The following is a 13,576-nucleotide window of genomic DNA, read 5'->3' on the forward strand; positions in this document are numbered from 1 at the left end:
ACTCAGCTAAAGATTACTACTACAAAGATTCCCATTATTACGTTTTATTTTATGAATCATTGTAAGTATTCCACGTTTAATGCGTAATTAATACATTTCATTCAAACACATCATTTTGCACTTCATGAACGGTAGGCTTTATATCTCTGGTGTCTCACCGGTGTGCATGATGAAACTCAACAACTGCAGCTGCAATAACAACCAAAGTGATAAAAAAGTGACATTTTACTTAATTTAAAACGTAATCTTCCCTAATAATACAGTTAGTAATGTGTTAGGTACACAGTACTATCAAGTGACACCAGTTTTTTTTAGCAGTTTCGCAGTCATCAGTTTGGCAAATAAACTCTTTAAAATAGTCTCTTTGAAATAGTTTAGCAGCTATGTAAGAGTGTGTAATTAAAGTGTAAGCTTTTTAATTGGATTAATCAACTTTATTAGTGAGGGCTAAGAGCTACCATAAACAACAACAAAAAAAGACAAGGAAAAATTAGATTGTTTCTTACGAATTGCAAACAGACCAAACAGTCTTTTTTCTTTTTCCACAAATATCCATTTATTCGTCAGACGTTTACTGAAAATCACAGTTTATTGAAAGAACACGGAAAGGTCAAGAACACAGGTAAACGTAGCTAACAGTAACTACTCAGTGCATGGCACGTTCTCAGGGAGACGACTCATTGTGAGTCTGTGGCTCTTCACCTCTGGCATGTTAAAGGCAGAAAAATGCTCTGACATTAAATGTTGAAAAGTTGGCCAGCCAACTTGAGCCTATATATACTTCAAAATATGGAGGAGAGTAAAATTAACCTTGCTACAATGAGTGACAAACCATAATATCTTAAGTTTGGTGGTTATTGCAGTTATTTTTTTTTGTCAATTGGTGGAGTACTTATCACAGAATATCTGACCTTACCAGTGCAAAGGGAGTTATTTTAGAAAGACCACACGTTTAGAAAGTAGTGTTCTTCTCACTCTGAAACAAATCAAGGAAGTAAACAACCAAAGAAACAACCATAAAACAAGTTACCAGTGCCATTGCTACCTTTAAAAGAAGTCTAGAAGTCTAGAATGCATGCCATTTTTACTATGCAGATCAATTTCAATTGAGAAGGTTAGAAATTTCATGTCGAGAAGTTTGTTTCTCTGTTCAACAATTCCAGTGTCTCTGTTTAGCTTTTGCAAACAATGAATGTATGTGTGCGCGTGTGTGTGTGTGTCTGTGTGTGTGTGTGTGTGTGTGTGTGTGTGTGTGTGTGTGTGTGTGCGTGCGCGTGCCTGTGTGCACGCAACTGTGTGCTCTGAGAAAGACCTTCCAGTCTATGCAGGTGTTCTGCCTCTCTGCCGACATCCCATCATTCAGTCGTGTTTGAGTAGTTTTGTCTTTTTGCTGGCGTCCTCCACCTCGCTGTCATCTGTGGACTTTGCGTTGGATTCCCCAATCTGCGCTAGGCTCTTTTGCTGTTGGATTCAAAAGACAAGAATTGTTGTTGTGAATAAGAGAGGCAGAGTAATTGCAGGAAAGTGGTGACTTGGTGATTTACTGTCAACAGAAAATACTTTGTATAACATTTAAATATTGAAATAACACTTGAACCTGACTTGGATTGTCACCAATATTACTTTAACGAAGGTTTTCTCAATATAGCCTCTTACATAAACTAAACATCCCAGTCAACAGACAATTGTCAGGCATGAAAATGGGTCAGGGGTGAAAAAGGTGAGAAGGATACGAGACCCGGAACCTGCTAGGGCAGGGGTGGCCAACCAGTCGGAGACTAAGAGCCAAAAAAGATTATTGGAGTACCACAAAGAGCCACATCATACATGTATGTGGGCTCACAAAAGCATTCCCTCTCTCTCTCACACACACACACACACAGACACACACACACACACACACACACAGAGAATCAATACATTTCCAATAGGCTACGAGAACAGTGCCGTCATTTCAGCAAAAGCCACGGTATGGCGAGGTACCCAGTGTTGAGGGGGGGGGGGGTTTCAAATCAGTTATGCTTTGTTATAAGCTTTAATATAGGCTCGTATAGTAGCAAAACAAGAATGAGGCAGCATTCACGTTCTGTACGTTGCACTCTATTAAGACCGACACCAGTGTGAGTAACGTTACCCGACCAACAGCCCAAGGCACCTCGCCCTCATAGGCACGCTGTATTGGCTCCCTTCACTAAGGAGTTTCACGAGCACGCACATTATAGTTTCAGCCCTTCACGCGCGCGCAGATGTTCGCTACGTCTGCCACTTTTTCTGTGGCTCAGCTCCACAGCCACAGGATTCAGGTAGGTAGGTAGGTCACCTATTTTGGATTCAAAAACAGCAAATTTCGCCGAAAGGTGAGCGATTTATCATGGCTGAATTGTGGGCCTGTTTGGTCTTGCGGTGGCACATGGGAACTCTGGTACGAGGACTGTGGCCCTGATAGCTTCCTGTCGTCACTGGGCCATCTGTGGTCTGAGTGTGATTGATAAGAGGGTGAAAGTTGACATGTTGTTTACGGGCCAGGCTAGCTCTGGGGTGAGATGTCTGGCCCTGATACTTCCTTATCATCACCGGGGCCACGTTTGGTATAACTGTGGGGGACCAGTATTGGGTGACAGTTGATTGACACATTGCTAATGGGCCAGCTCTGCTATGACGAATGAGGCCCTGACACATTTCTGTAGTTACTGGGTCATCTTTGGTCTCAATGTGAGGGAGCAGTACTCCGATTCTGTCATATTGTGTGTGTGTGTGTGTGTGTGTGTGTGTGTGTGTGTGTGTCTGTGTGTGTGTGTGTGTGTGTGTGTGTGTGTGACCTTCCCGGTTTAAGTGATCCCAGACTTCTAAGTTCCACAACAAATAACTGACAAGATCTGAGCCGGTCACCTTGAGGTAAGTCTAGATTTCATCAATCAGACCGACCATGTGTGTCTTCGACTAAGAAGTTAACCAATGACTGAAACATCAGCTAATTTTAGCCCTCTCTAACAGATAAATGCACATTCAACCACACCGATTACACAACCAATTGACCGCCGTATTTTTCAATGACGTGCGAATCAGAATTGAGCGTTATATGCGACCTGCCTGCTTACACCGCAGTCGAAATGACACATATCATTATGTTATTATTATGAATTATATCCGATTCATATCTGATCGAGGCCGGCATGAGAATGAGGCCTGAATCGGATCTGAGAATATCAGATTCAATGTACTTTTTTTTTTTTACTGCTGACACGTACATATCAGATCTGTGCCACATGTGAGCAAAACAATCTGAATCGTGTCACTTCGACCTGGAGGTGTAAACGCAGCCTAATGACCTCGTTTGACCAGGTTAGACTGTATCAGTGTTTTAAGGGATGTTTTGGTCAGAAAGATTAGATTCAGAGTTAAGTTCATGTGAGACAGGAGGATAGATGCAGGTACATGTTGGCTTTTTGTATTTGTCGAACCGCAGCCAATAAAACTGTCGCCAACTGCCAGTAAGTGTGAACTCCATTATTTGCAAGCGGCCAGCGAGCCTCCAGGCATGCACCAATGTGACATTGGTAAATACTAAACAGATGCTAGCTGATTCCGCTTCTGGCAAAGACAATTTGGTTCATTCTGCTGCCTGTGCACATTGTTCAAATGCGTTATTGCCAAAAGGTAACTGAAATACCTTAAAGCACCCACAAGTATTTTTTTTTAGCCCATTCTAATAATGTGGGATGCACTTAGGGGAAATAACAATGAAGAGAAGAGAGGAGATGCAGAGGAGAGTGTACTTTCCATTGAGTAGCATTTATTTCCTGAAACAGGATCACTCGAGAGCTGCCTAAAAAAAAACAGACGCAGTGCTGCACGATATTGTGATTATTGTACTGAGGAACCCAGGCAATAATGTTATTGAAAGTGGAACCCACTGGCGGACTCAGGGGGGGGGCAGGGGGGGCGACTGCCCCTCCTGGTGCCCCCACGGTTTAAAAACGTCTCTCTTAAGTGCCCTTTTGAGTGGCAAAAATGCCCTTTTGAGTGGCGAAAATCAGAGGATGTGCCCTATTGGTGCCCCTCCAATGGTCTAAACTTGACCATGTGCCCCCCCACAGTTGAAAAACGGCGCACTAAAGTGCCCTTTTGAGTGGCATGTGCACTGATGGGGTCCCATGTTGTCCAGTAGGTGCCCTTTTTTTCTTTTCGCCACTGCCCTTCAAACAGCCTGAGTCCGCCACTGGTGGAACCCTATCCCAGACAGCAGAGAAATGACGGCCCGGTTCTGACCCACATGTGCTTCTTGTGCACCCAGATGTGGCCCAGATACAACTTGTGTGTTTCCTGGGTCCACCGGTTTTTCGCTAGGTTAATTCTTCACAGTAGCAGATCATGTTTATTCCAGTATTCACAAGTTACACATTTCACTTGAATGCTGATAATAATTGAGAACGTAATGTTTTATTCATATGAATAACAATTTATTTCTAAATGTTACTATTTTGTCCCACATGCTCGATTGAAAGCTCTGTGATTGGTTTGTTGGATAATTGCTATCGGTTTAAGGGACCATGTTTATTCTACTTATTCCATTTCTATCTGTACAGTGGTACAGTAGTGGTTAGTGACAGTGAAAAGCGGTAGTGTAGTATTATTGGGAGGCACCGAGACATTCCATATAATATGGAAACTATAGTTATTTTCCTTTTTTTCAAGTGGAAGACATCAACATTTTAATTGGGTTCACTATGTGCTTATTTTTGACAAGCTACCCAATTAAAGAGGATGTTTTTCAAGATAGTCAGATGATTCCTTACTCTGAATCTATAATATATATGATAAGGGATTATCATTTCTTTCTGTTTTTTAAATAAATTACAGTATAATGGAGGTGGGTTCAGCTCCCTCTGTGAAGTGAAGTGAAACTTTATTTATATAGCGCCTTTCGTACATTAATGCAACTCAAAGCAAAGCTCTGTTGAAGATCATTCTCTTCATTCGGCTTAACTAAAGTGCATTGCTCCATGTCTGAAATGCACTTCTAGTACATGGTAGAGGTGAAGGGGGAGTTAGAAATGTCAGGGCACAGTAGGTTGCCCATCAGACGTAAAAAAGACTGCCGAGCTTTATATCAAGCGTCAACGTTCTTCGATCTGGCCAACTCCTAGTTGCTGCTGTGTGGTGCAGGATTCCGCCCCTCGGAACACCGAGCACAAGCAGTGAAAGAGTCACTCGGTGGGAAGAAAGGCTTGACAAACTCCCACCAGCAACAACAATGGAGCTAAAGGCGAGCGAGGCACTGCCCCCTGGAGCAGACACCAACTACGCAGTGTGGAAATGCCTAAACAGAACAAGATCTGGTGTTGGACGTACAAAAGCCACTCTCGCCAAATGGGGATACCTAAATGACGGTGACATTGTGTGTGACTGTGGCACTGAACCACAGACCATGCAGCACCTCCTGATATGCCCCCTGCTGGAGCAGCCCTGCACAGCGTCGGACTTGGCAGAGTTCAATGAGAAGGGACAGCAATGTGTTCAGCTGTGGTTGAACCACATCTAGCCAAGCCTTGTAACTGACTCTCTTGTGGACACGAAAAGAAGAAGAAGGTGCAGGATTCTGTTCAAACCCAGTACTAGCACATCCGATTCAATAAACCGTGGTCCCCACTCCCCAGAACCAAAGATCATAATGAGTTGATTCTTTTTCTCGAAAGAAAACCAACAAACAAATAAATCAGATTGTGTTAGTGCTGGCAGGGGGCAAAAACCTGCACGCCCAGTTGCTAACCCAAGACTTGTGGATCAAAGCTCTGTGGATATTTGCGAGATTAGACTCTAAATCTCCTCCTCAGCTGTTTAATATGTCACATACTTAGAGTGGCCGCCTGCCACACGGGCCTGTCGGCCAACGATCAGCTGGCTAGCCCTCTGCGAGCACCTCTCTCTCTCACACGATTACTCAACCTGACAGTGACCACAGGAGGGGGAAAGCAGTGGTTTTGAAAAGCTTGCCTGCCAATTTTTCGGCCTTTCGTCTATACTCGTTTTATTGCAATATAATCTCTTTTATATGAAGATGGACTGAATGTGTTTGAGGAGAGCGACCTGGTCACTGAAAGCAGTAGGCAGTCCCAGTGTTAGAAATGAAATAGTTTGTGTTTCAAATAAATGCAGATAGTACTATAGCTATTACAAACATACATTACTCTGTGTAAGTAATGGGACAGCAAAGCATTTTCCTTCTTTTGGCTCTATAATCCAAAAGTTTGGATTTGAAATCAAACAATTGCTGAAGTTAAATTAGAGATGATGAATCTGTCCCTATTACTTACGGGTGCCTTAAACAGTGTTGTCAGTTCTAAATGGTGAAACCAATATACAAATACCATCAAATAAAAGCATATAACCTGTACTTTAACATCGTTGTAACTGTTAGATTTCAAATCCAAACTTTTGGAGTAGAGAGCCGATAGAAGACAAATGCTTCACTGTCCCATGACTTACCACTGTACATTAGCGATGCACTGAAGGTTCGGCCACCGGATGTATTCGGCCGAATAATAGTAAAAACAGCACATTTGGTATTCGGCCGAATGTGTGAAAAGGCCGAATGTTTACCGCCGAATAGTAGCAGGGTTTTTACTGCATAGAGAATTATGAGGTTGTCTCCGTCATATTTCTTGCTGCCTTGCTGTTGGGTACACACAGGGCCTCGCTGCCTTGCTGTTGGGTACACACAGGGCCTTGCTGCCTTGCTGTTGGGTACACACAGGGCAAGCAACAAGACTACCGTGAAACTGTAGATGAAAACTACATGGCTTTAACACTAGAACAGCCATGGGCGGGGTCATTTGACCCCTGTGAGTAAAGAAAAGTGTTATATCTTTGGACTCCATCAAATTTCAGGACCCTCCTTTCATGACTTTTCCTAGATATGTGCGTTCTACCACCCAGTATCGTTACATTTTCAAAATCCCATCAGGATAAGCTGATATAAAATGTTTTTTCTGTGTAGGAAGCAGGCTAATTTACAAGGCGGCCAACTAGTGGCTTGAGCATTGTAAAGATGTGACCCCCGAGGCCCCGAACTCTTTTAGTAGGTAAAAAAGGCACGGCTGTTCTAGTGTTAATGGAATGTTCAACTACCCTGTAACATGGCCACAGAAAGACTGTGTAAGGTAGGGAGATTAAAGGGATATGGAAAGTTAGATTAACGAGCAGAGGTTGTACATTGTTTAAATGTATCTTTATTGTATTTTATCTTTACCTTTTCTTTTTACTGTTTTCCCCTGCTTTTATATTCATTCTATGCTTGTATATGTTTTTATATTCACTTTATGTTCTTATTCCTGTTGTAAAGCACTTTGAGCTGCATTTCTTGTATGAAAGGTGCTTTATAAATAAAGCTTTACTTACTTACTTACTTACTTACTTACATTTAGCTTTTATGTAAAGAGAATAATTCTTTACTTTGTATTTCATTGTATTTAATTGAATTTAATGTTGAACAAGGTACCTTTATTGTTATGTATAGACACAAAAGAGGACAAGAGCAAATCATTGTGTGTTGATGTTGACTGCTCAAGGAGAATACATATTTGAAAGTACAGAATGCCTGAGAGCCTTATATATATATTGCATTATCCATCCATTATATTTTGAATGGTCATCTGTTGCCTGAATATTGTGTTTTCCTTTACATAAATAATGACATTTCCACCATAAATTGATGCAGAAAAGGCACAAATCGGTGCATACAAATTCACCAGAATGCAAGAAGAAGATATTAAGAAATTAAGGGTTTGACACACGTTTAAGGACCCCCAGACAGCCCTGCTTCATGGGTCCCCCGATGTCAAACACCACTGGCACCACCTGCGCCTCATTTTGTGCCAGGAAAAACCCTGAGTAGACATTTTTTTATGACGCGATCAAACAGTGCCAGCAGCCCATGCTGTTCTGTTAATGCTGCTCTAATGCTGTTCTTATTTATTTATTTTCAGTTCTTGTGCTTTGTTGGTATAGCCTAATGTCAGCTGTCAATGTCTAATGTCTTTCACAATTTTTGTTTCTTTGAAAAGCATGAAAGGAAAACAAATGTTATTTATTTGATTTATGGAACGGTACAAAGATAAATGAAAAACTGCCGGTACGCATTCGGTATTCGGTCAAATGTTTCCTTAAATTCGGTTTTCGTCCAAGAATTGTCATTTCGGTGCATCACTACGACGCATGAGCTTAGAATGATAAGGTTCTATCTCCGTTTAGGGCAGTTCAGAGATATTGAGCTTCAAAGTTTTTACATTCCATTATGTTTTGTGAGATGGAACCTTTGTATTTTATGAATTACTAACTAAAACATTTCAACATTTTAAAAATAACACCACACAGGCATTAATAAACACCTAATGGATCAGATTATGTAAAAAAACTCAATTTTGACCAAAAATGTAGATAGAACCTTATAATTCTAACGTCACGTACTGTAGACGGCTATTACCACTGAAACCTGTACAGCACAGTATGTTACTGTTGTTATTATTCTACTAGTACTGTTAGCTGTAAACAAATTACTAGCTGGTGGTCCTCCAGAAAACAGCACTGCCACTTAGAATGCATGACAGCTGCTCCGTTACCCGGTGACTGAGAGTCTGCACTGCGATGGGACGCACAGTGTCACCTTCCCATCTGCCTGCTCCACACAGGTGTGACACTGTTTCCTTATGACTCAGGGAGGCAGGCAGATATGCATCAGTTTGTCAAGAGGGTAAAAAAACAAATTTCACAATTCAGTAGATTGTGTGGCGCATTCACTTGGACATTATTCAAATGTTCCAATCCCCGACACACACACACACACACACACAAACACACACACACACACACACACACACACACGCACACACACACACACACACACACACACACACACACACACACACACACACACACACACACACAATTACATTCACACGGAAATGTAAGACGTTTTACCAAACAAAACCTTTTTTTACTCGGACCTGAATCGATTTGAGAGCAGCAACAGTACACAGTACAACTCCATTGTCCCCCACTGATGAAATCAATGATTTGGGACTATGATGGTCTCCGTCCGATTGTACATCACAAGCTTTTTCTCCATGTTGATGAAACTTGGCTGAACGATGGGTCATGTTTACACTGATCGCCCCAGTTTTTAAGAAACTACGGTGAATGATGCGTCTTGCCGTCGTCATTGTTTAGGAGTTTTGAGGTGATGCTGAGTCATCGTCAGACATGTCATAATAGGCTTCAGACATGTCATAATAGGCTTCAGACATGTCATAATAGGCTTCAGACATGTCATAATAGGGTTCAGACATGTCATAATAGGCTTCAAACATGTCATAATAGGGTTCAGAGTGGGAGGCTGTGTCCGGAGTGTCCACCGGATGCATTTTTATACCACCAGTGTGGGGGTACTGTACACTTGTTTATTTAGTTGATCTTAAACAAGTGCTGAGATTCAATGTGCCCAAGAACAGTTTTCCCTCCCCCAAATTAGAATGAGTATTATTCCATCTGGCCCAGAACATGTGTCTCACCTGTTGGTGTTCTAGCAGCTGAACATGTCTCTCACCTGTTGGTGTTCTAGAATGTCTCTCACCTGTTGGTGTTCTAGCAGATGAACATGTCTCTCACCTGTTGGTGTTCTAGCAGATGAACATGTCTCTCACCTGTTGGTGTTCTAGCAGATGAACATGTCTCTCACCTGTTGGTGTTCTAGCATGTCTCTCACCTGTTGGTGTTCTAGAATGTCTCTCACCTGTTGGTGTTCTAGCATGTCTCTCACCTGTTGGTGTTCTAGCATGTCTCTCACCTGTTGGTGTTCTAGAAGCTGAACATGTCTCTCACCTGTTGGTGTTCTAGAAGCTGAGCATGTCTCTCACCTGTTGGTGTTCTAGCAGCTTTTTACTTTCGGGAGGTGACTCCCCCGTCTTGGTCTGGTTCTGGTAACACTCTCCTCCAACCTGGTGGAAGACAAACACACATGCCCCTTAGCACTAGAACAGCCGTGCCTTTTTTTACCTACTAAAAGAGGTAAAATGACCCCCTCTTTTACAGTGCGAAGCTGCTATTTTACACACCACAACCACTAGTTGGCTGCTGGTAAATTAGCCTGCTTCCTACACAGAAAAACGGCAAAATAGCTTTATATTAGCTTATCCTGATGTGATTTTGAAAATGTAAGGATACTGGGTGGTAGAACGCACATAGAGGAAAAGCCATGAAAGGAGGGTCCTGAAATTTGATCGAGTGCAAAGATAACACTTTTCTTTACTCACTGGGGTCAAATGGGGTCAAATGGCTGTTCTAGCATTAATGTACAGTAACATCACATGGTCTGTAGCCCATATGGACTTGGAGTCGAGAAAAAAAGATTCCATCACCCTGTTGTAATGAAAACACTAAGCCAGGAAGATCTTGTCGATAACTGGGCCTAATGCATAAAAGCCATATAAGGACATTGCTTGCAAGAGAGACACATTTCTGAATGGATAAAGATGGGATCCCGGCTTCTACCAACCTGGGTGGGTATTACAGAAGCATCCTAACTGTTTAATCCTACCGTGTCTCACTTTAGGACAGCATGTAGGATTCTTGGCATTACAGAATAAGGGTTCTTAAATGCACTGGAATTTAATTTAATCTCAAGTACATTTAGGCTTGTAGATACAGTATTACAATGTCTTAACTTGTGAAAGTCCTACATAGTATATAAGCTGCCCAAAGTCAATGTTCAGTGGCTAATGTTTTTAGTTTTTGTGAATTAAAGTACTTTTTTCCCCCGCATATGGGCAGATTCTATTAGATTAGTTTAAGCGTCCTTGGGACGATTCGTTTAAGCGTCCTTGGGTTTTGAGATATTATTATTATTATTATTATTATTAGAATAGATTTAACTTTATTGTCATTGGAGAGCACGATACCAGACAACGAAATGCAATTTAGCATCTAACCAGAAGTGCAAATACTGTTATAAAAACATGATGTAAAAACATGGCAATGATAGTGATCGGTACAGTATGGCAAGTACAGTAAATTAGAGGTATACGGTTAAGAGCTATGTACATTTCCATTCTACATACTGTAGTTTTCTACATATCGTGAGCTTAGAATGATAAGGTTCTATCTCCATTTAGGGTAGTTCAGAGATATTGAGCGTCAACGTTTTTACATTCCATTATGTTTTGTGAGATGGAACCTTTGTATTTTATGAATTACTAACTCAAAAATGTCAACATTTTAAAAATAACACCACACAGGCATTAATAAACACCTAATGGATCAGATTATGTAAAAAAACTAAATTTTGACCAAAACGGAGATAGAACCTTATAATTCTAACGTCACAATATATTCAGCAGCAACAGTATGCACTTCAGGCCTTTTTAACTTTATTCGATTTTCATCTGTCTATCATCTATCTGCATATGACATCCTAAATAAAGATAAGATATGATGTGGAGATGAAGATAAGACACCACATTCAATTTAGGATTTGCTTCAGTAATGGCAAAATAAGATTGATCCCATTTTTCACTTTTGAGTTAAGATAGTGTAACCCTCTCCCGAGGGACTATTTCAATTAATTAAGATATAACAGAATTCTGAGTCTTAGCTGTTGATGGTGAACTGGCTAACTCTTCTTGTTTACAAATAGATCAGACCAGATAATACAAGTGTATGTATTTGTAATTGCATGTCCCCAGAAAACAAGTGTCTCAACAATAGCTTTTTTTTTAATGGATTGGAATGTTGCAATTCCTTTAGCTGTGTAGTTTTTGTCTTTTTTTTGTCTTTTTTCCATTAACTATTGTCTTTTTAAATGTTTTATCTATGTACTTCTTATATTTGCTTTTATTCATTGTAATTTTTATTTTCTTACTATGCTCCTCTTGCTGTATTTTTAAATAATGTATGTAAAGCACTTTGAATTGCCCCTGTTGTATGAAATGTGCTGTAGGCCTACAAATAAACATGCCTTGCCTTGCCTTTTATTGAGTTAATACCAACGTCTGGTGTGAATGTCATGTCATGTGAATAGCTGCATTGGAAATACGTTGAACTAAAACAATTGTTGATGTGTTGAACCCTTATTTCCCCCACTGTGTCTGCAGGCCTGTGTTCGTGCTGCTTCATGAAAGATTAACCATGGTGCATTAAACAAGCGTACGTGATAATAGAGGAGCCAATTCTCACCCACCTAGGGACAGTATATCTACCTGTGTGCAGTCTGTGCTTTGTAGACACTCTGGAAACACTCAGACTGTACTACTACTGCACCCCGCCCCTGACTATGCTTCGGTAATTGTGTCTCTTTGCATAGAAATAATAGGCAAATGAATGGCTCGAGGCAACATGGAATGCTAAACAATGTTTGGATATACAGGCTTGGGGGGGGGGGGGGGGTTGTCCTCAAATAAGATGAATTAAATCATGGTGACCATTTGTAATCCCCCAGCTCATTAATCTCATATGAAACAGCGCTATTACAAAGTGTGAAGCGTGGCGAGGTGGAGGAGATCACTCGCTGGACTGCACACAAACACAAACATGTCCTGAACGGCAGATTTGGAAAGAAGTCATGAATAATCTCCCTCCTTCTCATCTCAAACCCAGAGTGAAAGACATGCCAAATAATAATAATAACAATAACAACAACAATAATATAATAACAACAACAACAATAATAACAATAACATAATAATAATAATAATAACTTTTCTTTCTATAGCACTTTTCCTGCACACGTTGCAGCTCAAAGTGCTTTAATGCGCCAGTGTTCGTGAGCGCCGCGTAACATGCGAGTCTATATCACATAGACACTGTGCATCTCCTCCCATCTGTACCCAGAAAGCATCTCTCTTCCTGCAAGACCCCCCCCCCCCTTTATGGTGCTGCCAGGACGACGATATCATCAATAACGCAACAAGAGTGAACATTGTTTTTGGCACGATTTCATTAAGGGACAATCTCTTTGACACGTTTCCCATAGAGGGTAATTTTCTCTCTCTCTCGAAGCCATCCCTCTGGCCCGTGTGCACTGTCTCTCCAGTGACCTGCCGCCGCCTTATTCCTGTTGCAGTTATTGATAACCACATGTCAAGAAGACCTATCCCCACTGGAACTGTGCCCCCCTCCCATGGTTTTGACATGCCATTAAAGCTGGGCAGTCAGCCTTGGCTTTCTGCTCAATGGATCACAAACACACACACAAAGTAAGACGGTGAGACCCACATTCATCTCAGAATCGCCTGTGGCCTGTGGTGTTTTTTAAATTTAAATTATTATTATTATTACTCTGCAAGTGCAAGTGAGCAGCTGTGTATTTCCTGACAAACTCATTTTCGCTAGTAACATTGAATTCCCGGTGATTTGTGATTTGCAAGCATTGCCCAGTGATTTGCAAAGCATTGCCAACATAATTGGTCTCATACCTCACAGCTGTAGTGTGTCTCGGAGATGAACTGCAATCTAAATTGAGCTGCAGCGGTGTGTCGTAGGGGTTTAACTGGATTTCAATGAACAGATGAACCTTCTGGATTTGGGC

The 13,576-nt window shown here is 41.2% G+C and overlaps 1 protein-coding gene across 1 annotated transcript in view; it reads right to left on the reverse strand.

Annotated features, from left to right (window-relative positions):
* Positions 1-1,359: 1,359 nt before the first annotated feature.
* Positions 1,360-13,576, reverse strand: part of luzp2 (leucine zipper protein 2) — a gene marked incomplete at both ends in the record, with an annotated part of 150,820 nt that continues 138,603 nt past the window's right edge. The window contains 2 exons of the mRNA XM_080544767.1: positions 1,360-1,461; positions 9,912-9,992. Of these exons, the coding sequence (XP_080400893.1) occupies positions 1,360-1,461; positions 9,912-9,992 (183 nt within the window). The remainder of the gene's footprint in view (positions 1,462-9,911; positions 9,993-13,576) is intronic.

The sequence above is a fragment of the Nansenia antarctica genome, assembly GCF_963989245.1.
Source record: "Nansenia antarctica genome assembly, chromosome: 14".
Taxonomy (NCBI): domain Eukaryota; kingdom Metazoa; phylum Chordata; class Actinopteri; order Argentiniformes; family Microstomatidae; genus Nansenia; species Nansenia antarctica.